This window comes from Phyllostomus discolor, chromosome 15 (genome assembly GCF_004126475.2).
Source record: "Phyllostomus discolor isolate MPI-MPIP mPhyDis1 chromosome 15, mPhyDis1.pri.v3, whole genome shotgun sequence".
In the NCBI taxonomy this organism is placed as follows: Eukaryota; Metazoa; Chordata; class Mammalia; order Chiroptera; family Phyllostomidae; genus Phyllostomus; species Phyllostomus discolor.
The window spans coordinates 19,483,779-19,507,238 of NC_040917.2; the positions used below are offsets into that span (position 1 = coordinate 19,483,779).

At 43.9% G+C, this 23,460-nt stretch overlaps 1 protein-coding gene across 1 annotated transcript in view; it reads left to right on the top strand.

Moving 5' to 3' along the window:
* Positions 1–14,182, top strand: part of GPATCH2 (G-patch domain containing 2) — a 118,989-nt gene extending 104,807 nt beyond the window's left edge. Inside the window, exons 9-10 of the mRNA XM_028531324.2 lie at positions 4,300–4,388; positions 13,237–14,182. Coding sequence (XP_028387125.1) covers positions 4,300–4,388; positions 13,237–13,466 — 319 coding nt within the window. The 3' untranslated portion in view covers positions 13,467–14,182. The remainder of the gene's footprint in view (positions 1–4,299; positions 4,389–13,236) is intronic.
* Positions 14,183–23,460: the final 9,278 nt, after the last annotated feature.

Sequence of the window (23,460 nt, forward strand, 5' to 3'; positions counted from 1 at the left end):
CTCGCAGGAGGATCTCAGCATCGTTCTTGAATAACGTTGGCTCTGTTCACAGGACAATGTTGTCAACCTCCCAAGCACCCAGGGGAAAAATAAGCAAGCAAACAAACAAAAATTGCCGACTCTCACCTTGAATAGGAACCCAAGTGTTGCGCTTTGCAAAGACAAATGACTCATTAAGACGGAAGCAACAGGGCTGCCTTTGAGATGTTCGTTGATTTTAAATTAAAAAAATAACCGCTATGTTTTACATGAAGAGTGACAACTAAAGAACACGGTGGACCTTCGTGTTATCTGTAGCAGCTCCATTGCAGCCGGCTGAGGAAAAGGTGGGGTGGGGGGTCGGGAAAGGGGGGGACAAGCCTCAAGGTGTTAATCTTACTGGTCGATAATCCGGGGCTCTCACTGTGCCGCAGCAGTTAGTGGGTGCTTGACGGATCTGCTGAAACACAGGTGTGTCTCTTACGGTGCTGGTCTTCAGGTGTGATGAACTGACTGTATTAACTTTAAACTTTACTCTCCTTGAATTTTCGTCTCTTTTCCCTCATGTCGCTCTGTGGAGGACAGGGGAGAGGGATCCAATAAAAATGATGTGTTCCATTTGTTGCGTAGAGATGCCCAGAAGAAATTTTTAGTCCAGCAGATGAGAAAAAGGCTTAGAAGAGGGAGGTATTCCTGGAGTTTGTAAATGGTACTCCCTAATAAATACCAAATCATGTAAAAAAAATACACTTTTAGAGGCTACTGACTTGGGAGAGTGATTTTTAAAGCAATTAGAAGACTCCCATTTCACACAACTAGTGGGGTTAACAGTCCAACGAGCTGCTATGTATCAGACACTCAAATATTTTTTCTAATTATTTCTTCCAAAACACATGTCTTCAGAAGGACTCTCTGGACTAAATTTCTGAGCTTCGTTGGAGCCTTACATGTATCTGAAAGTAGTAAAACCGGGCTCAGTTTTTCATTGGCTTAAATCATCCAGACCTATGACTTGTCCCGGACTGCCTTCCCCCACTCCCCGAGCGCCCCTCCCCACCCATGGGACACACGGATGCAGGGGAGTTCCACCGTGCCACAGCTCGGCGTCCCTCTTTCATCCCTGCACGGAGGGGAGGATGCCGGGAGGACTCTCGTCTGGACCGGCGCGGACCTGGCTCCCTTCCCTCCCGTCAGCCTCGACTCTGCCGGCATCCCAGGAGTCTGGCCAGCTTTCTCCCCCACTCACTGGCCTCCAGTGAGTCCCCTCAGCCGCAGAATCCAGGCCCCTTTGGGGGGCATCCGTGGCATGTACGGCCCAGGACCCAGCTCCCACGCTGTCCTCCTGGGACATTCTGCAGGGACCCTCGCACAACACAGTCTGAACTATGTGGGCCCACTCATACATGGGGTTTTCCCCCAATAGATACAGTTCATGTACTTTCTCGTCCTTAGGATTTTCATAACATTCTCTTTCCTGTCGCTTACTTTACTGTGAGAACACGGTGTGTGATATGCATCACACAAAATATGTGTTGACAGCCTGTTGATGTTATTGATAAGGCTCCCAGTCTATTAGTAGCCACGGGTCTGGGGAGTCAAAAATTATGCACAGATTTTTGACTCTGGAGGGGTCGGCTCCCCTACCACCCACGTGTTCAAGGGTCAACTGTAGCCCTTCTGTAAACACTTCTCTCCAGACATGCTGAACTATTCACATTCCTTTTAATGGAAGGGACCCCGTCATTCAGAAATGCCTTCAGCAGTGAGCGTAGGAAACCAGCCAGCAGTGGCTCAAGCTCTAGGGACACATGCTGTGTTTGAACAGAAGGATCAGAGAGGAGACAGTCCCCAGGTCGGTTGTCACAGCTCCGTACCAGAAGGGCCACGCTTCGGGGTTCCGATCCTGACGTTACTCCAACTTTCAGAACGTCACCGTCCCTGCCCTGTAGCCCGGGGCCTCACCTCTGACCCCACCTGGTATGGGCTCTGCAGAAGGGAGACTCAACTCCCCTCTTCTGCCAGGGGGAGGCTTCCAGGGGCATCCGCATTTTGGAGGACGCTTTTGTACAAAAAGGTCAAGTCCTGACTCTCAACGTAGGCAGACGTAAAAGGAGCGTGTGTCTGAGGTTTTATTTAACTCGTTAATTAACGAGGGAACCAGGCAGATGTTGCACGGGCTTCAAAGGAGAAGTCCAGCTCAGATTTCCGTGGAGTCAGAAATACTGAAGTTAATGAGCGAATGAAGGCACCACCGGCTTTTCCGCAGGAGAAAGGGCGGCCCCCCTTCCTCAGGACAGAATGCGTCTGCCTTTCCGTGGACAAGAATGGTTTTCCCTCGCTTTCCCTCGTCTGTAGCCAAGAGCCGTGGGAAAGGTCCCGTGACTGCAAGCGTGTGTTCTAAATATCGTCTTCTACGGAAGTAGGAATTGTTTTCCCGACCAAAGGAAACAAGTGACATTCAGTGCAACATATTTAGAATTGTTATAAAGGCTGAAAAAATAAAATCTCTCGTAATAGTTAATGAAGTGGCTTGTGCCTGCCACAGCCACCTGTGTCCCTATGCACTTCACACACACACGTACAACTCTAGCTCCCCGTTTGCACGCCACACCCTTCCAACGGCAGGATGTGAACCTTTCGTTTTCTCTGCCTCTTCTGTCTTCCCTTTCCTGCTCTCTGCATGTTTACCGCCATTGTGGGGCCTCCTGTGAAGTCAGTAGGAGCTACTAATACATTCTTGCTGAGTAAGCAAGTACATGGATTTTGGATTAAAGGGGCATGTCTTCTCTGATTTTATTTCAACTTTATTTTTAATATCCATTTTTAATTTTAAAAGTAGATGTGATCATAATCATTGATTTTTCCTTGGACTGTGAGCCAAGACTACACCACAAAATCCAATAAAAATGTTAACAGTTTTGCATGTTAATGACTGTTTTGACATACATATGTGATATATATATAATAGGTATATGATATATACATTTCTGCAAAGTTAGTGATAGGATGAATTTAAAAATATTTAAGTAATCATAAATATTTATTCTGTAACAGGAAAACACTATGCATGCAATACAAGGGAAGAGAAAACTAGACAAATGCCCGTTTGCTCTTAACCTATGCTGATAGATTTTCACGGTATATCTTTGGTTGTCAATACCCCTTGAATTATCTGATCATTAATTATACTTTAGTTCGTGCCTTATAAATAAAACTTACACTTAAAGTAATTGTAGTCCATAGCTCCAGTTTTCCATAATAGTTAAACATCTGAGTGCATCCGTATAAACATATATCTGGATGAATGAATTTTTCCTTTTGAGTTTTTCTCTGATAATATGGATGTTTTCCAGTGGGGCCCTGTAAAACTCGAGGGCACTGCCACATACCTCTATGAAATACGAAAAGGGCCTGTGTTCCCGTGAACGTGAGACAGGTACTGCAGCTTCATGACCACCAAACACGGTCTCTGCCCCACGTCCGGCCCCGAGGTCCCGGGAGTGAGCAGTCCTTCCATAGCTTGACCCACTTGAAGACTTTTAAATCCTTACCATGCTGGTATTCCTTTATCCTGATTTCCAGTGGGCCATTCCTTATTTTACCCAGACTCTCTATAATTTAAGAACCCATGATGAGACAGAATAATCTAACTCGAACCAGTTCCATGAATAGCAGAAGGCTCCCACATACCATGTCTTTACAAATATAACCCAATATCACGTTAGCCTGTTCAGTAGCAGCAGGCCGGCATTGATGCATTCATTCAAATTACATTTCTTCACCTAACTGATAATTAACTGAAGAATTCTAATCATATGAATTATAAGAGAGAACATCACTGTTTCCTTCTTCCTATTTAAAATGTTTTAAGAGAACTCACTGCCGCATAATATCCTAAAAGAAATTGATCATACTTTTCCGGTAATAAATGTTGCTCTGACAGCAAAGCATTAGTAACCAATTGATAACCTAGCAACAATATTGTGATCTCTTTAGATAATTAATCTTAGCTATTTTCCTGTCAGAAGCAACAGTGCTTGATTTTATGTTGAGCCAGAAAGATTGCCAGTTTTGAAAATTAAAAAGCATTCCTTTTATATTATTCATTCCAGTAACAATTTATGATGGCGCATTTAGCCGCTGAACGCTTGTCAACAAACGTAATTATGCTTCGATATAAACAAGATTGGTGGTTTCACGATGCTGCTCCATCTTTGTTGAGAACGTTTTGATTTAGGTTCAGATTATACAAGCTGTGCATTTATGTATCATTCTTTTCCTCCTCTGCTAATACTTTTTTTTTCTGATAATTACTCGTAGGCAAACAAGCCTGCATTTAGGGTCCTTGTGCACGGGGGACATCAAACGGAGGAGGAAAGCAGCGCCTTTGCCCGGACCTCCAGCAGCAGGTAAAAGGGAACGGGCTCGGGGCAGAGCCCAAACATGACGTTGAGAAACCGTCAAGAGTAAAATACAGATGATTCTTCATCACTTGCACCGAAGAAGAGGCACCGTTACAAGCAACCGTTCGGTCGTTTGCATTCGGTGTCAGGATGGATGGCACGTTCCTTCTGTAGATTTTTCAGGCAGCCAATCAATAGAATATTTGCTCCATACCTGCCCCGATGCAAGACTCTGAGAGAGGTATTAAAGAGCACAGGAACTTCAAGGCTGTGCTTTTGGCTGCAAGAAATGTACAGATTTGTGTGCGGGGTGGGGGGAGGGTAGTGGCGGTGGGGAGTGGGCAGAGAGGAATACATTGATGGAAAGACAGATGACCCCAGAGGAGAGTGATAATAATGAACACCCAAGTTCAGGATCAGCTTCAAAATGCAGGCCTCATGTTGTAGTGGATGGAAAGCTGGCCAGGAAGGTCCCGGCTTCTGCAGCAATCTTAGAATCGTCCTCCCTTATTTGGACGATGTGAGCATTAGGACGAAAAACCTCTCAGCGTTTCCACCTCAGAGACCAGTCACTGGGGAAGAGCATGCTATTCTAATGAGGGTGGCATCGGGGAAACCACAAGTGCTGACAGGGAGAAGTCGCTGGACCAGAAGGGACAGAAAGCCCTCCTACAAGGGCGCAGACTCAAGCTCGGTTGTGAAGGAGATGGATAAGATTCACGTGCATTGCGAGAGGTCACGGGGGAGCACGGGGAAGGGAGGCGGAGGTGGGGAAACCAGGGACACCCACAAAGGAATAAACAACAATCAGGTGGATTTGTGATGCAGTGAAATGACTAGGAGAAAATATTTTCAGTGTGTGTATTTGGTCCGTCACAAAGAGTAACAGCCGTGGCCTCTTTCATGGGGTCCTTGACCGTTCAGTTCTACATGCATTCTCTTCACTGGGGGCACCTCTGAAGGAAAAGTTACTTTGCCATGGTTAATTATGGAACAGGAAAGTAAGACTCACATCACAGGAGAGTGAGCAGTGAGAAGGGAAAAAGAAGTTATACGCAGACACACACACATACGCATCATCTTGACATGGGGAATTCAAAGGAAATAGGAGATGCGAACCTTAAGTTCTCTATTTAGGGGACCTATCCCATAATTCAGTGCTCAAGAATTGAAGAATCTTTTAAAATTAGAGCATTCATAATCCAGGTTTTTCACCTATATAAAGGGCTACACCATACAATTACGAGTGCTACTTGGTATCTGGTCTCCTAGCTGGATTGAATTTTCAGAAATTGGAAGTTAGAAACACCTGTGTGCAGAATGTGTCTCTTTCCATATAGAATATTATTTACCACTTGTTGGGTACCTGCTGTGTACCGGAAACTTTATTATTTTATCTTTGCAACAACTTTATGAGCTGGTTATTATTATTATCATCACTTTACACCACAAAGTTAAAATTCAGAGCAGAGTTAGGGCCTTCTTATCTCTGTAGTACTGAATGGCAGAGAGAGGATTCAAACCTACGTGTGCATGAACCCTAAACCCACAGCAACTTGCTGATGGCCTTTTCGTAGGAATGTGTGTATAAAGAGTCATTGTTTATGTTCACTGGAACACACTGTTGTAGATCTTAAGTTTCATAGACGACTGATCTAAATATTGCTATGCGGAGATACAGAACATTCATTAGAATCCTTCTAATAGATCTCTTTATACGGGAACACGTATCCACTTTTAGGTCAAATGCATGTCATTAAGTTCTTCAATTTAAATCTTTCATAAGGCAGGTGTAGGGTTCGTCCGTGTCCTTGTTCCAGCTGAACGGTCCCCTGAATTCTCTTATCTCTCAACCGATCCGACGTTAATGGCAGAAACAACCCGGTCTTAGGAATGTGCCAGAAGCGCTTCTGCGCCTGCAGTCGGACAGAGCGAACGCAGGGGCCGGCTCTGCGCAGGCTCCCCACGCCCGGACCCCGGAGGAGCGCGCAGCGGCGTCGGGGAGGGTAACACAATGATTTCTACGAGGTGGTTCTGCTGTTACAACCCCGCAGCCCCAGAGGAAATCATTTCTAGGGAGTGCAGGTATAAACATTAAGCCATAGCCTAAAACATTCAGGAACGCACAATGGCGGAGTCCAGGTGTCGTTATCTCTAATCTGCTGCAATTTTCTTAAAGATTCGGGATTTTGATTATCTCATTAGACATTTTTTTTTTACTTCAAGGAATAAAATTCATAGATATTTAATGCATTTTTGTAATTACTCAAAAAATAGTGGAGTAGGAGAGTTATGTTCCTCATTTCCAGTACATTTTTTAAATCCATGCATAACTGTTCCTCTCAAAGAGGAAGGGAATGAGGTTATTTAAAAGACCTCGGCTTTTAAAAGAATATCTTCTAATACTAATGAATCAACCCTAAGATGAGGATTATTATTCAAATTCAAGGAATGCTTTTGCATAAATACACTTTGATAATGAGGTTGTGAATCCTAGATCATCTTGTCTCTGAAATTATAATTTTCAAATGCTGGAATAGTCAATCACATAATAAAGAGTCAGTTATACTTGTAAGCTTCCAAAGTTGAGTTAGCATATAGAATTAAGGAGAATTTTTTCACCTTTTTATGGTCCCTTTGTAGACCTCCCAAAAAATACACTGAATTGAGATGTATTTTCACAATTCCTTCAGCCTTTAAGTCAATATTCAATCTAAGCAGGAAAAATTCAGGTGAAGATAACTCTCATTTAAAATATGGAATGCATTAAAAGGCTGACAGCTTGAATATTGTTTGATGATCCCCTCTGATTTCTATGAGAACTACTATGCATTCAAACAGCAGGTTAAGAAAAGATTTAACAAAAGAATTGTCAGAAAATTATAAACAGGCACTTTCACTTTATAATTTTAAATTGGGTTTATACAATCACTTAAGATCCTGATGATAAAGTCATATGTTGTATGCATAATCCATATTATTTTTAAAAATACGTGAAATCCCCTATGAAATTAATAACCCAAGATTCGATCATCTTTACCTGCTAACACACTGAAAATTGCACTCACCCCATTTTAGCAGTGGCACGAAGCCCTGAGTCAGGCCACTTTATAAGGCTGTGGGCTAGCCTGCTGTGTTACCACTTGAACATTTATGAATCGTGGCAGGAACACTGAATTTATTTCAGTGCTTTAGCTTATTTACTGCTCTTTCACCTTTGTGTTCTGTATTGACAACGTAAAATGAATATTGATAAGGTTAGGTATCGATTTTTAAATGGACGGCTTGTTCCCTGCCTCATTCGAAGTCACACAGCCAGGGACAGTGGGTGCCTCCCTGGTGAGGGATGTAGGTTTGCTGTTGTAAAATTGAGAACTGCTGAAGCCAGAAGGTGTGCCAGCGGAATGCACTTTATTGTTTGAAAAATGTCATCTGTAAAGGTGAAGAAGAGCAGTGAACAACATAGGAGGGATATTAACACATTTTACAAAGGCAGTTAGCAGCGTTGCTGTGGCCTGTGTTTTTGGCAGAAGTCGTAGCTTCTTGAGGAATGATGATCACAAGATTTGAATAGGGATTGATGTTGTGGCTATTACATTAAAAAAAAAAAAAACATTGTGTCCGCTATACACTACCAAACTCATTGTTCTCCAAAATCAGTATGTGCTAAAACTATTTGCTTTCTAGTGAAATAATATCAAAGGGAAAATACTCACTATAGGAGTCAACCTTTTTGCTCTACATTTTAAATTATACTGCCAGACACCCTATTGAAGCTTAATATCTCAGTATAGATATTACTCCAAGGGAACCGTGTTTACATCGGTATGCAAGTTCTTGGCAAGAGGCTGCATTACAGCTCTTACGACTTTTCGACTTTCTCCCCTGCATTCCACTGCAATTTTAATACTAACAGAATCTCTAAGAATACTTAAGGCACGAAAGGCAGGTTGTGAATTATGATAATGGGAGAAGATTTTTGAACAGTGAGCTTTTAACTAAAAGTCACATGGAACATTAATAAGGTAATGTTTGCTGTAACCAAGCTGCTTTTCGAGACGCTGTATGTCTTCAGTTGTCCAAATTTCTCTCACCAATAATTATACCTTTATTTTTTTTATCACTGGATCACATTAAAAAACAAATGGGAGTAATTGCAAAATGAAAAGATCAAAGTTTGAGATTATTTTTGTTATGAAAAAACATTGATAATTATAAACTCACTGGATGGGTTTAACAGCAGATTAGACACAACTGGGGAAAATGTGACTTTTAAGAGGAATATTAAGAAACAAACTAGAAAGAGCACAGAGGGATGAAAATATGAAAAATATGGAAGAATAGGTAAGGGACTTGAAGGAGAAAGAAGTTCAACATTTGTCTAACAAAACTTCCAGAAGGAGTACAAAGAACAAGGGGGTATACGATTTAGGAGGATATTGACAGAATTCAATGATATCGGCAGTTTTCGTAACTGAAGAAAAATAGGAACTTTCCTATTCAAAAACTACAGGGTTTTTCCTTTTATCAAGAAACAGTGAATATAAATAAAGTCATACCTAGACACATATGTAGTAAAACTTCAGAACTGCAAAGAGAGGAGCTTAAGAGCAGCCAGGGAGAGAAGACAAAGCCTGGCGAAGGGTGAGGTTCCGCCAGCAGCAGCCTCAGGAACAGGGTGCACTCCGGAAGGGGAGGTGACGCTTCCAGGTGAGGGGGGCTGGGGGACAATAGCAGACCCGACCTAGAGTTTTAGATCCAGTTTAACTGTGTCCACACGTGGGGGTGAAATAAAGACACTGTTAGGTAAAGACCGATTATGACTACATTTAATACTTCAGACCGAAAAATAACCAGAATACGTAAAGAAGAATAGCGAGAGGGAATTGGGATCAAAGAAGCTGTAAGCGTGCATGAGGCCACACTAATACTGAATAAATAAAAATAAGGTGATGAAGAAGACTCATTTGGATGTGTAAGAATCAGATGGGAACAAAAAAGGAAACAAAAATATATAGAAAAAGCAAAGGAAAAGTGAAATGAAGTAGCATTTTATTATGTTATCATTAAGGAACACAATACAAATAAACCACGAGAGATCAGTCATCACAATAAATGTAAACAGAATAAATGAATCAGTTAGATTTAGGGATTATCATCATGAATAAAAGAAATGAAACTGAGGATATGCTGTTTACACCAAGTACAACTACAACATAAGTTGTCACTTAAATACCAGCCAAAGAAAGCTCGAGTAGGTGGATTCGTACCCAAATGACCCCTGCGGTATTTCGGGAGAGCGGAAATACTGTCTTCAGCCCGACTTGCTATTCTAGTTCGGCCTGGCAGCTTCCACGGGAGACTGAAATTAGTGAAGAGAGTAACGTCTCAGCCATTTGGGGGAAACTCGGCCAGAAGAAATGACATAGTAAAAAATTTGGGTGATATATTTGAGGTCCAACGGTCAGTCAGTGAAATGGTAACATGTAGACTCAGACGCCTAAATTCATCTCTAAAGGGGAGTCATGTATACATAGTGGTGTAAAGGGGAGTCATATGTGTATAGTGGAGTCAATAATGTATATATATATATAGTGGAGTCATATATACACACATATATATAGAGAGAGAGTGGAGTCAACACCATTTCAGTCTGAGAAGGAAAAGAGAAAGAAATACGGACGTTGGGAACACGGGTAATCTCTAAGAGCCACAGCTTATGCTCTAGGGTAACCAAGTCTTTCAATGTCGTGTATGCTGGAGATTGTTCTCATGCAAGTGCAGGGAAGTTGCTACTATAATTCACATACAATCCGATTAATTTTTAAACGGTTGAAACAACATCTCTACTATGGCTGTCCGTTGGTCGTTAGTTCCTACAGGGAGGCCCCGCTGCGGGTCCCGGAAAGTGTGGGCTTTAGGAGTTGGCGGGACCGAAGGTGGGGTCTTAGCTCCACCCTCTCCTTGCGGTGCTGATCGAGTTGCTCCTCCCTCGGAGGCCCACTGCTGCCCTGCGCGGCAGGTTCGGGTCTGAGGAACGGCAGACAGGCCCGAACCGGCCCGGCCACGGTACCGCGAACGAGCACGCCTGCATGCCTCCGGAACCAACCCAGTTCTATACTGAGATGTGTATTTTAGCTTCTTGAAGACCTTCCTTTTGTTATGTAGTCAGTCCATAGGAAATGTATTTCTAAATAACCGAAACATCTGTTCATAAAGCTGGTCCCTTCTCCAAACACAGCTATACAGATCACGTCTTTCATTCTGTACCGAATTTCTATCACTTCAGAAAAAAAAACTAGTTTTACATTAAATTTTTCTTATTTAAAAAGTGCCTTGGATTTATAAGCAATTAATGATTTGAACTGATTGTAATGAACAAAATCCACAAGAAAGACACCTGCAATACTGTTTATAAAATATAGAATGGTCTGTAGGACTATTATTAATATAGTCAAGCCCTACAATAGTGAAATAATAAAAAATATATATATTTGACAGAGAGTAGTGACATCTACCACTCTCTGTGCTTATTGCTGTTTCTTCTTTTTTTAAACAGTAAGCAAAAGCCATGTTGCTCAATTAGTTACTGAGGATAGAGGACAGTATTATCGCAAGTTTAGTGGCATCGCCAACAATAGCAATAGTCCCACCCCTCAGCTGCCGGTGCTGGGGGAGAGGGGGTGGGAATACGGAGGGGGAGCCTGGACCACTGGAGCACGGAGCAGGGACTCACCTCCCCTTTGCAGGGGCTGTTCATCCAACATCAATACAACACTTGAGCAGCCAAATTACTCAACAAGCTGCCAATTAGGCTTGCAGTCAGCTGGACAGATTAGGAGTGAAGAGAGGCCCATGCAAGATTTTCATCTCTTGAGCCAATTACGCAAGTGAATTGCCATCCACAATAGTTTCTGGAAGGTTTGAGAGGAAGGGCCGGCTCTGCTCTAACAGTCGATGTAAGAGATTCCGAATGGAGAAAGGGCCGGGAGCAGGGGCCTGCGGGAGGTCAGTGCTCAAACTGCCCGGGTGGGAGGAGAGCCTCTGAGGAGAGGACTGAAAGGGTTCAGCGCTGCCGGGGAGCAGGAGACGAGGAAATTGTGGTGGGGTGTGCAGTGCTGACCGAGGTGGTTCCCTCCTGTGTCTTTATCTCACAAAAGAGAGAGAGAGAGAGAGAGAGAGAGAGAGAGGGGAGAGAGAGAGAGGGAGAGAGAGAGAGAGAGGGGAGAGAGAGACAGGAGAGAGAGGAGAGAGAGGAGAGAGAGAGAGAGAGAGAGAGAGAAGGAAAAGAGGAAAAGGATAAGAGACCAACAGATTTTATTGGAGAGTCTTTTTCCATGAAAAATGAAGTATTTGTTGCTTTCCTTTTAAGGTTGTATACAAAAGCCATTGTTTTTCTTGTTTTGTTTCGTTTTTTCATGAGTGAGTGTTTCTATGTGGATTTAGCGTTTAAGAAATTTAATGTTTCTCCTATTTTGTTTCTGTTTTGTAAGTACAAGATAATGCTTCATTTTATTTCCATTAAGAGAAGTGAAACCAGCATTTTTTTAAAAAAACCAGAGAGGTGGATTCTTTTCTGCCTATATGAAAACACGACACTCCTGGGCCATCATACCTGAAGTATCAACCTTTTAAAATCCTGATAGCAAATCAATTATCATTTGCTGTGCACTTTAGAACGAACGGTTACTACACTTCAGCAGTTTTTGCAGGAATGTTTTAAATGGGTCTTGTATTTTTCCTAAATATTAACTTTTAAATCTGAACTTTTGCAAGCGTGTGTACCATAAATATGATTAAACAGAACTGGAGCCTAGAGTAGCATCAGAACTTTGACCTGATTTTAGCTTAGAGATGGAAATCAATCAATTCGTAGCAACTACAGAATCAGGGATGCGGGGCCAGATGCTAGTGCCCTGTTTAACCTAACGTAGCAGCTGATCAGTGGCTGTTCAGTAGGAAATCAGGCACCTTGGAGGTCTACCTTGGTCACCAGCATAATCATAATTTCAAAATAAAAATTTAATGTCTTCTTTTGTTAGTATATTAAGGAAGCATTTTGACACAAGGCTTTTATTTATTTTTGGTAAATAAAAGGGCCACTTTTTACATTTTTATATGCCCATCTGCACTTCTTAATCCCCTCCCCTTTTGCACCCAGCCCTCCAACCCCTGCCCCTCATGGCAGCCACCAGCGTGCTCTCTGTGTCCGTGAGTCTGTGTCAGTGGTACCTGGGGGGTGCTGGAAATATCAGGGGGACGCTTTATAAAGTATGTGATTGTCTAACCACCACGGTGCAGGGCGACCATCTTTTGGTATCTCTGGGCCACCCTGGAAGAAGAAAGTTGTCTTGGACCACACGTTAAATATACTGAGACACGTAATCACAAAAAAGAATCTCATGTTTTAAGTAAATTTACAATTCTGTGTTGGGCCGCATTCACAGCCATCCCGGGCCACATGCGGCCTGCGGGCTGTGGGTTAGACTCCCCTGCCTACAAAATAGTACTGAGTGTAAACCACAGTTGAAAAGTAAAATGTAAAGTTCGTTAAAAACAGCAATATGAACAGGATTGTATTATTAAGGTCATAGCCAAGCTTCACTTTTCTTTATCCATTTAATAAGCCCTTAGTAATTGTTGGGTTGGGGGGGAGGTAACCTAACCAGCTGCTAAGTGGTAGAGCTGAAACTCTAACCCAGCTCTTTTTTCCACTGATGTTTCAGCTATGACAAGCCACTCCCCTCCTGAGTACCTTGTTGAAAGGAAAGCTTGAAGAGAACCTGGTTTTCCTAGCCTGAGCACCTCATCACCTGTGCCAGTACTAACGCCTTCTGTCACTTTACAATTTCAGGGTTTGTGGGGGAAAATGCCCAGCCCATCTCCGAAAACAACATCGGGAACCGGATGCTCCAGAGCATGGGATGGACCCCTGGCTCCGGTCTCGGACGCGATGGCAAGGGGCTGGCGGAGCCCATTCGAGCGGTGCAGAGGCCGAAAGGATTAGGACTTGGATTTCCCCTCCCGAAAAGCAGCCCGGTAGCCGCCACCCCCGCCATCCCCGCCTCCGGGAAATCTGCCTAAGGAAAGCCAAGAAGAAACGGTCCCCAATTTTTACCCGTTGTCTCTCCACCCCGTTGTTCTAAAATGACAACATAGCTGCTGTTCTTGATGCAGACATCTCTGTACGTGGCCTCGGACTTGCCACCCTCGCTTCCTAACTACAGCCAGTCCCACCACAGTGACAGAAACACGGTTTCATCACAGCCCATGGTGCTAACGGACAAGCCCTTCCCTCTTACACATTCTCGTCGACTTTCGGCTGTTCGAGATAGAAAGAACAACTCATGTCTCTTATTTATTTTGATCTTGTATGTCAATAATGTCTAATGCTTTTAGCTTGATTCATGGACACATGTGTGTGTGTGTGTGTGTGCATGTGTGCACGCACCCCGTACTGGGGACAAATGCGAGCACACTCCCAAGCCTCCCAGGGGGGCAGGTGGGAAAGGTTGCGTGTTTCACGTCATCCTTGTGGAGGGTGGCTCAAAAAAATCCATTGTTGCTTCAGTGAAGCCCTAAGCGGATCTTTGATTGCAAGGCTTGTCGATTTTATATTGGTTGAGTTTGGCGTGTGTGTGTGTGTGTGTGTGTGTGTGTAGATTCTCCAACGGGGAGAGGCGCCCATTAATCTTCTAACCTCAGACAACGTAGTGTGAAGTTCACAGTTGACCAACCACAGCCAATGTTTCCTTCTGACATTTTGACAAAAAATAAACCTCATCATTGTTATCACCAGAGTGCCCTCAACGTTACTTTAGTGCACATTTTATACATTTTACCTCATTGAGAACATAAACTAACTATTGCAAGAAAAACATATTTTTTGAATTCATCATGACTGAACTATAAATTCTATTAATCCAGACTGACTTCTACCTCTCTCTTCCCAAAGGCTGATATTTGTTTTTTAAGATCACCTCAACTGCCGTAAACTGATTTTACATTTTAACTCCTGGTGTAAGTCAGAATGTTGAATCGATGTATCTGAAGATTCAAATGGCTGGCCCAAGAATGCGCTTTTCTGGCAATGATCCAACCCATTTACGAGGCGAGCAAAGACAAACGCGACTGACCTGCCCTTCCCAACGGCTTAGCAGTTGCTTTCGAACCCCGCACGGCAAGTCACTCTTCTCGTGCACCTCGTGCTGCGCTTTCTGAACCTTCCGCCTCACGCTGTCAGAGATTCCGAATCCTCTTAGTTCAGAAGAGCTTGACTTGTTATCACCTTCATTATTAAGGACTAATAGTAATATTCTATTCGTAATGACTGATTGGTTGAGTAAAGGCCAAGATAACACATGTGAATCACCATTATGGTGATTCTTTGTCTTTTTGGGTTTTTTTGGAGCAGTTTGAGGTTCACCACAGAAGTAAGGGATTCACATTTCCTTAAGGGAAATTAAGAGATTTCTCTGGAGAAATCCAGAGATTTCTCCTGGACCCCCCCCCCAGCCGCACACATGCACAGCCTCCCCTATGATCAACATTCCCCACCAGAGGTATGGGTTCCACTTGACAAGTCTACGCGGACATATCATTACCACCCAGAGTCCACAGTTTACGTTATGGCTCACTCTCAGTGCTGTACAGGCTATGGATTTGGACAAACATGTGATGACATGTATGTACCATTATAGATACATCGCCATACAAAGTAGTTTCACTGCCCTGACATTCCGCTGTGCTCTGCTCTAACAGGTTTTTGAGAATTTGTAAATCCCCAAGAACTATTTAAAGAAGAAAGAGGGGTTTGTGCATGTAATAGACCTTTTGCAGATGGTCCCCTAAAGAAAGTACTGCCAATCAGGGAGAAGAAAGGAGGCCTGATCTTTGAAAGCCTTAATCATTTGCCAAATGTGTATGTTTCTTTTAAGCATTACCTTTCTTCTCGGGGGTATTGTGGTAAGAGGACAGGTTGATTAAAGGAACTATATATTACCAGGTTAGTTAATCTTTTGAAGCGTTCTTATTGGACAGAGCAACTCTGCCGTACGATTACTTAGAAATTTGCCACTAAAAAGTTGGTTTCTGTTAAACAGTCTTTTGGTGGGAGAAGGAAAAGCTGAGAAACATGGTCTGTACAGCAGTTTAAAACTTCTTTATGGTAGTTTATAGTGTTCTAGGGTCTTTTCAAAGGGAGAATTTTTTTTCCTTAAATTCTGAAGATCTACTAAAACCCTAGAAGGTTGAAGAGCCAAATTTGGAGCCACTGCTGACACACAATGAGGTGGTTTTGAGACTGACCCCCAGCTCCTGAGACCTTGGCTGGTTTTCCCTTCACCAGGCTCTAACATCGCTAGGGAAAAGGGCAGAGGGGACGCCAGCTGGCGCGGGCGGGCTCCTTCACTAAGGATTGCAGCGTCTGCGAACGCTTTTCATCCTTGTCCTAGGTGGCTGCCGGGTACCGACCTTCTGAATCAACACCGCTAAGATGCTCGCTGCACTTGGGTTTCGTTCTCTAACACCCCACCCCCATAAGAATGCAACTGCAGAGTTTCCGCCAAGAGAAGAAAGGTCTAGATCTTTATATCTAGAGCCCTCTATGTGGCTCACAGAGAACTTAATGCGTGAATCGAATCGATACTCCAAGTGGAGAAGGGCCAGCACCAGGCTTCCTGGGCTGGGCACAGACCCGCGCAAGAGGCACACCCACCCCCGCCCCGCCCCGCCCAGTCCTTAAGAGAAATCAACACAGCCCTGATCTTTCGTGGCCACCGGATCTTCATTGGAAAAGTGAGCACAATTTAAAATTGTAATTTTTAATGCAAATTAAATATCTCAAGATATGAAATCCACTAATTTATTTATGTGTTCTACATAGTTATAGGTAATTTTTACCAGTTACTATGCCCATAGTATCCAAAGCAATTCATAATTAAGAATGTATCATTCACATCTTAAAAAGGTAAGACTTTGCTCCTTCATAAAACCATTCTTCCATTCTACAGCATCTAAAATCTCATATCAAGTTAATTGGTTGTGCTAAAAATTTTAGAAGAGTCCATAAGTCTCTTCCATACTATCCAAATTATCCATTCCCCAGCAATAGCCAAGAGAGGCTGAGCATGAATTAGCAAATCGACTTTTTGTCTTTATACACTTCTTACACTTGAAATTGACCCCCGTGTGCTGGGGTTGTCTGTCCTTTCTCCCTCCCTCCTTCCTTCCTTCCTTTTCTTCCTTCCTTCCTTTTCTTCCTTTGTTCCTTCTTCTCCTTAAATATGGTTTTTAAGACTATGTTTCCCTTAGACTTGTTTGCTTTTATTGTTAAAATATATATTATTCTTTTAAAAGAAAATCCATTGCTAACTAATATTTACCAATTAATTGGTTTCGGCTTTTGAATGCATAGATTTTTTTATTACTTGAACTGTGGTTATCAAAGAGAAGTTAAGACACTAAGGTTAAAGATAAACAATGTATAAATATAGGTGTGTTTACAAGGCACATAAGTATGCAATAGATGTACATAATCGCAAAATACTGCATTTTATCATCTATTTTAACCTCGTGAATTGGTGTTCTCATAACTGAACTGACAATTGCTTCTCAATATATTTTCATTTTGAGTGATATTTCATAAGAGAAAAATCACTTGTGACATGCTCTTTAAAACCATTTCCTCCTGTACTTTGCCTTTCTTTAAAACAGAAAGTGATCTAAACTAGTACTGTAAGATGAAGTTGTTTAGCAAGGAATATTTTGACTGCTTTTGTTGTATTATTTTTTTGGTAGAAAGCTATATTAATGATGCAACAAAGAAAGAATAAACTTAATGTTTAAGGATGTTATTTATAAGCAAGTATTGTCTTTGTGCTTTCAATGTTTTCCTCTAAAACTAATACAAAATAAAGTTGAAAATAATTTAAAATTATTTTTAAATTGCTACTTATTTGCAATGAACATTTAATGGTGCTTTTAAAATCATTGTTCATCTTTAAGCCCTGGGAAGTGCAGTTTCCAAACCATTTTAGAGAAAAAATTGCTAAAGAAAGTTTTGACTCACACTGACTCTGTTTTTCATGACCTTTCTACCACTTTTCCCTGTTTTTGTTTTCTCTGAACCTGGGCCAGACGCATGGCCTTCAGGTCTCTTTCCACTCAGAGATCCTAGGATTCTACAGTAGCAAGTACAGGTCCCTCTCTGGCCACTCGAAACCCCACAACCCCTCTATCTCCTTCTGGGAAATTGTGTTTCTCATAAACATGCCTGGAGATTTTAAATATTTTATAATACTCATTAAAGCATGGCGTTTGTTTGCTCTAAGAAGCATCTCATTGTGTTGATAAAATTGTATCTTTTCTCCCTAAAACCTAAGCAGATCTTGTTCAAGTAAGTGGGTTTCTTTTTAATCCACTAGGTGTTAAACACTCATTTATTTAACAGGCTCGCAGTAACGTATACTCGACTGACAAGTGGACCGTGAAGGCGCCTTCTGCTGGGTTCCCACGAAGCGAAGACTCATTACTTCGCGCACCTGACGTTGGAAGGAGACCCAGATTTGTCTCCAGCGAGTTAGGGCCGCTGGTGCCAGGAGTGTGACGGGCGGGGGCCCCCAGTGTCATCTGTGCGTTAGAGCCGCTCCTCCCTCTGAACTGGCAGTTCAGATCCTTCTCCCACTTCCTGTGGCATCATCAGAGTGTCCTGTGTGTACCCCTGAGTTCTTCAAGGTGAAGTTCGGTAACAACTCAAGGCTATGTTAGGCTGTTTTTTTTTTTTTTTTTTTACTGTGAATTTTCAAGATAAGTTACTGGCATTTTCCATGCGTGTCTACTACTTGATTTTGCGACTATTCAATGGTGGAGACGGGACTAATATTGCGCCAGCATCCTAAGTAAAGAGGACACCCAAGACTACTGTCCACCTGTTTTCCGCTTCCTATTGCATGTCAAAGAAATGATCATTTCTTCCTGAAGACAGCATTCTTTAATGCAAGCAGAAAGGATGAGACATCGTATACTCACTCAATACATACTTTAGAAGATGCTCTCCAAAAGAAAACAGATTCTTACACCACTTACTGAGGTGATTTTCTTCAAATGCCAGAATTCCACAGCTATGATGAGCCAAGGAGTTTAGGGGAAAGGTGTTCAGATCCTGTTAGGAGGCTGCAAGGCTAACCTGTCATTCTCAAGTTCTTGGTTGATGGCTCTCATTCACTAGGGAAACAGTACATGCCCCAGGTTGTATGTATGAGGCATGGGATTCGGAGAATAATTTTTCAAATGGATGTGAAGCATTTGGAAGCAGCTGTGCAAGGTGTGAAATCACAATATTCCAGATACAGCGTCTGTAGCGTCTGCGGGTCCTCAGCACTAAGTATAGCGGCCCGTGTCCCGGAAGGCTCGGCTCTTGACCTCCGGCATTCTCAGATGCCTCTCCTTTTCCCGGACCACCGCACACTCCCCTCCATGCCTCGTCGTCCACACCACCTAATGTAATAACGCAGGAAAGCCTTCCCAAACGGGGGGGGGTGGGTCATCGCAGAGCATTCAGGAAACCGGCCTGCATGGTCGTCCTCCGCCAGGTCCCGCAACCACACACACACACACACACACACACACACACGGCTGGAAACAAGCAGGCTCCCCCTCCCCCACCCAGCTCGGTGAGTAATTGTCTGCGCCTCGGTGACAGATGTGCGACAGAGCAGCGTCTTCAGGAAAAAATTAACAGTTTGTCCAGCATGTCAGCTCGCTCTGTGCAGTGCCTGGGAGGGCTTGGCCCCGTTAGGGATGATTCAGAACTCGAGGCGGGCGAGGCCCCGCTGCCCGGTGCCCGCGCGGCAAGCTTCCGCCGGGGGCCCTCATCTGCATTCAGCACCTACTCGGGGCCAGAAATTGGCGGAGGCCCTCTGGCCGCAAGATGAGTGCGGCTGACAATGCCTTGATTTGTTGCGAGAGAGAATAAATGGGTTTTTCAGAAGATGAGGAAATATCACCATTACTGGCCAATTTACAGCATTTTATCTGTTCTTCAAACATGTCACTTTTGTTATTGTTGCCTGGTAATTACATAGTGAAACGGAAAGAAAACAAATTCTGGTTCCGTAGTCCGATGGATTGCAAAATCGTATAATCCTGATAAATGCCCATTTATGATACACAGGGATGAAAGGTTCATTTTAATTTTGAATGGCTAGCACAGCCATAAATAGGATATAGGATTAAATTTCAGAGAATCTGATTACCCAAAAGCAAATAGTCTTTCTTTTTCTCTTCACTTTTTCAGATCCCGGAAAGCCAGGGAGATACCGTAAGGCATGTTCACAAACAGGATTTTCCTGAGACAAAACCCAAAGCAGATTCAGAATGGCAACCTGAAGAGAAGTAGAACGTGGAGGGAAGCGAGAGGGCTGTCCGGTTCTGGAGTCAGTCCATCCTGAATGCTTCTCGGAATGCAGGTGGGGGCCCCCACGGCGGGCGAAATCATTCCAGCTTGGAGGAACAGCCTTGGGTTTTGTCGCTTAAGTTCCCGGTCACTTCTGCAGTCTCGCCAAACATCCAGATACTAGAAATCTATGCTTTTTCTTGTGTTTGTTCTTCTCTCTAACATTGCTACCCCCTATCCCTCGTTCCCGTTGGTGCAAAGAACACCGCCTGTGGAGTACGGTGAAGCGCACAGGTAACAATGAGCATAGCGATGAAGAGGAAGGAGGGGCCCAGCTCCCACCTGGGCCCGCTCCTTGGCATCAGGTGTGGAAAGTAATGGGTCTTTGCTTAGGAAGAAGCCAGCGGAAGGAGCCTTCATGGTCCACTCATCAGGTGAGCGAACATCCCTGTGAATCGGCTCAACCAGTGCGGACGCGATACCTGTTGGTAAACCCGACTCTGCCGTGGCAGGGGAGAAGGGAAGGGGTGCACCAGCACTTACCTGCCTTGGCCCAGGGGTGTCACGTGTCACTTCTGCTCAGGATCCACTGGCCGGCACAGGTCACGTGAGCCCAACTGGATTTCAAGGAAGCTGCAGACAGCAGAGGAGCACATGGATATTTGTGAGCACTAGCGGTCCCTGCCATCGTTGTCGATGCCATAACCATACTTCCTCTACACAGCCTCACTGTGACTCATCAGATACTACCTCTACACAGCCTTACTAGGACTCATCAGACTGCTAAGTATCAAAGCAGCATTTACTGTATTTCACTGAATCAAAGATGCCAATTATTTTAAGAGACATCTTAAGTTTATGTACCATTAAGAAAGACTATAATCCACTTATGTCAAATGCAATCCAATTTTAGAAATACTAAGATATGGAAAAATGATAAAGCACGTTCATAAGTATGGAATGATTGGTGCAGAGAGGGGAAACCTAAGGAGTGTCAGGGAAAGCCACATGAATGGGTGGGGCCGGAGCTGCTCCCTGAAGAACGGTAGGGTTCGACTGGGCAAGAAGGAGGTTCACTTTTCCCCGTGGCCACCACTCCGGATGTTGGCATCCATGGCACAGGCCCTGAGGTTCTCCCAGGCGGGATTCGGTACCCCGCCCCAACATTCTCTGTATGGTTTGGGGGTTGTCTTGTAAGTTTTGGGCTGCTTTGCTCAAGTCAGAAATAATGATAGTTGACTTATGAGGCTTAAATGCAATGATGCACATAAAGTACCCTAGCACAGTGACTGGCACATAGTAGGTGTTTTAAATTAGGTGACTTTTCCTGTTTCTAATGAAGTGATAAATTGCTCTTATTTTTTTTTACTGTTCTGGTTGGGACAAGGTCAGAGAGAGAGATTTACACATTTATAGTACTTTGCTAACAGTTCTTAATAAAGACAGTGATATTAAGAAAATCTTCCCAATATTACAGCCACTGGTGGACATAGCCTTAATAATGAACTTCTGCTATGACTCCAAAAATTAGGTTTTTAAGAATCCATTCAACCAAAACCCATGTAAACAATACGAGACAGAATTCAACCACCTGCCCTCAGTAATTTCTTACTACCTGACTGAAAACCATTCAGGACTCTTTGGCCACACCCACCACGGTGTTTGGCCCCACCTGCAGCTGCTGATCTCTGTGGACAGGGTGGCAGGGAGCCCAGTGAGAGTGTCATTTGCCCAGGACCAATGCCAATGCTTTGACAAAGTCCTCAGTAGGCGGCTTGCACAGAATGCTTAGGCTGAAATTCTGTCTTCTCACAGAATCTTTCCAAGACTCTATTCTAGAACAGTAGCCACCAAATTTGAGAGTGCCTGAGACCTGCCAGGGAGCCCTTGAAGAAATGAGGTTCTCAAACTCCACTCTCTAAGAGGCATCTGCAGATCAGCATGCAGGCAGGAAAGACTGTCCTGGAAGAAGCACCGAGAGAGTCTCCAGACGCCGGCCCACATCCAAGCCCAGCCTTCCCTGGTGGGCCCTAGGGGGTCGGTCGCCTGCCACCACCCTGCCCCATCTCCCCGAGACAACCCTCTGGAATCTGGAATCAGAACGAAGAGATTTCATTCGGATTTTGGTGTGCCCTGTCTCTCGAGCTGGACTGGGAAGCAGAGACAGTCCGTATGAACAGGAGGCTGTGGGTGGAGCAGGGAATGAACAGGAGGCTGTGCAAGAAAATGCCTGGGTCTCCTACGGCCCTGGAGCCCGGCTGAAGGTTGCCAGCTGCTCTCCTTACTCGGGACCAGGGGATCCTTACCGGCAGCTCCTCTGGCCTTGTGTCACAAGAAAGCAGCGCTTTTCTGCAGGAAAGCATGACGCCCCTTCCCACCACACAGAGCCTTTCCTGTGCTGCGGAGGAGCACAGCCCCCTTAGGTGGCCGCTTGCTCTCAGGTGCTTATTCACAGGCCATTGAACACTTAACAGGGGGAAAAGTAAAAGCTGACGTGTTTGAGCCAGTATTTATTAAATACCCATCACAGACTCGGATAAAGCAAATCTAAAATCATAATGACAGTTAATTGTCCAGTGTTTAGATTTTCATGTTAGCAGACGGGCAGCTAAAATACCAGCCTGTCCGGACTCATAGACGAATCCTGAGCGCCGTTCTGCCATGATTAGAAGTCTTTTCTGAGGCTTATTTTCAGTCCCATAAAACAGCCCTTTGCATCATAATTAATGTTCCTCTTCGGTACAAGTTAACTTCAGCTCTCTGTCATTTCCATGCAGTACTAATGTCCTGCTGGGTGTTGGCTAGTATTTAAATATATTATAAAGCACTGAGCGGTACTAACATAACTTGACCAGCTGAATTTTCTCTGGGCAATCATCGAAGAGTTTACAGTTTTAAAGGAGCTATTCATTACACTGTGTCGTATTTTAATAAAGTTCTACAGTGTGACAACGGGGTATTTTAAATGACTTGATTTCACTCTTTTCTTAAACAAAGCCCAACTCTCTCAATTTCTAACCCAGTGGTCCCTGTCTATAGAGGAAGCCCATTACTCCAAGGGATTCTCCTAAGACTGGAGAATTCTGAATATCAGTTACTTCACATTTTGAGTATGTGCATGCATATACGACTCGATGTTTTTCCTTGAGCTGTTTAGCAATTGTTATGCATCACAGAGTAGAGGTGAGCATGGTAAATCTGAGAAATAAGATTAGAAGTCACTTCCCTCCTTCCAGCCCTTCCCAGAGCCGCGTGCCCATCGGTCTTGGGCTCCTGAGTTCCGCGGTGGGTCGCTTGGCAAGCCACCCCTGCTGGGCTGGTTTCCCCAGGATCAGCCGAGGCCCTGTCCACCCACCCGGCTCCCCGCCTGCCTCCAGCCCCCCACGCAGAGTCCCTGTGCCCTTCCACAGCCAGAAGAAGGAAGAAAACTGCTGAGAGCAAAGAGCGGCTTTAGCTCCAATGGTGTGCTTTCCTTTTATAATATACTTGGGACCCGGAGGCAGTGAGTTACAGCAGACGGGGCCCTGGGCTAGGACTGGGGAGACCTGGATTTGAGTTCGGTCCGTCTCTTGCCCGTTCAGCCCCCACCCCACCGACCATTCAGGTTTCTGTAGACAGGTTTATGAAAAGCAGCAGCTGGACAGGAAAAGAATGGATGTTTCTGAGTGCTTCCTCTGTGCTAGA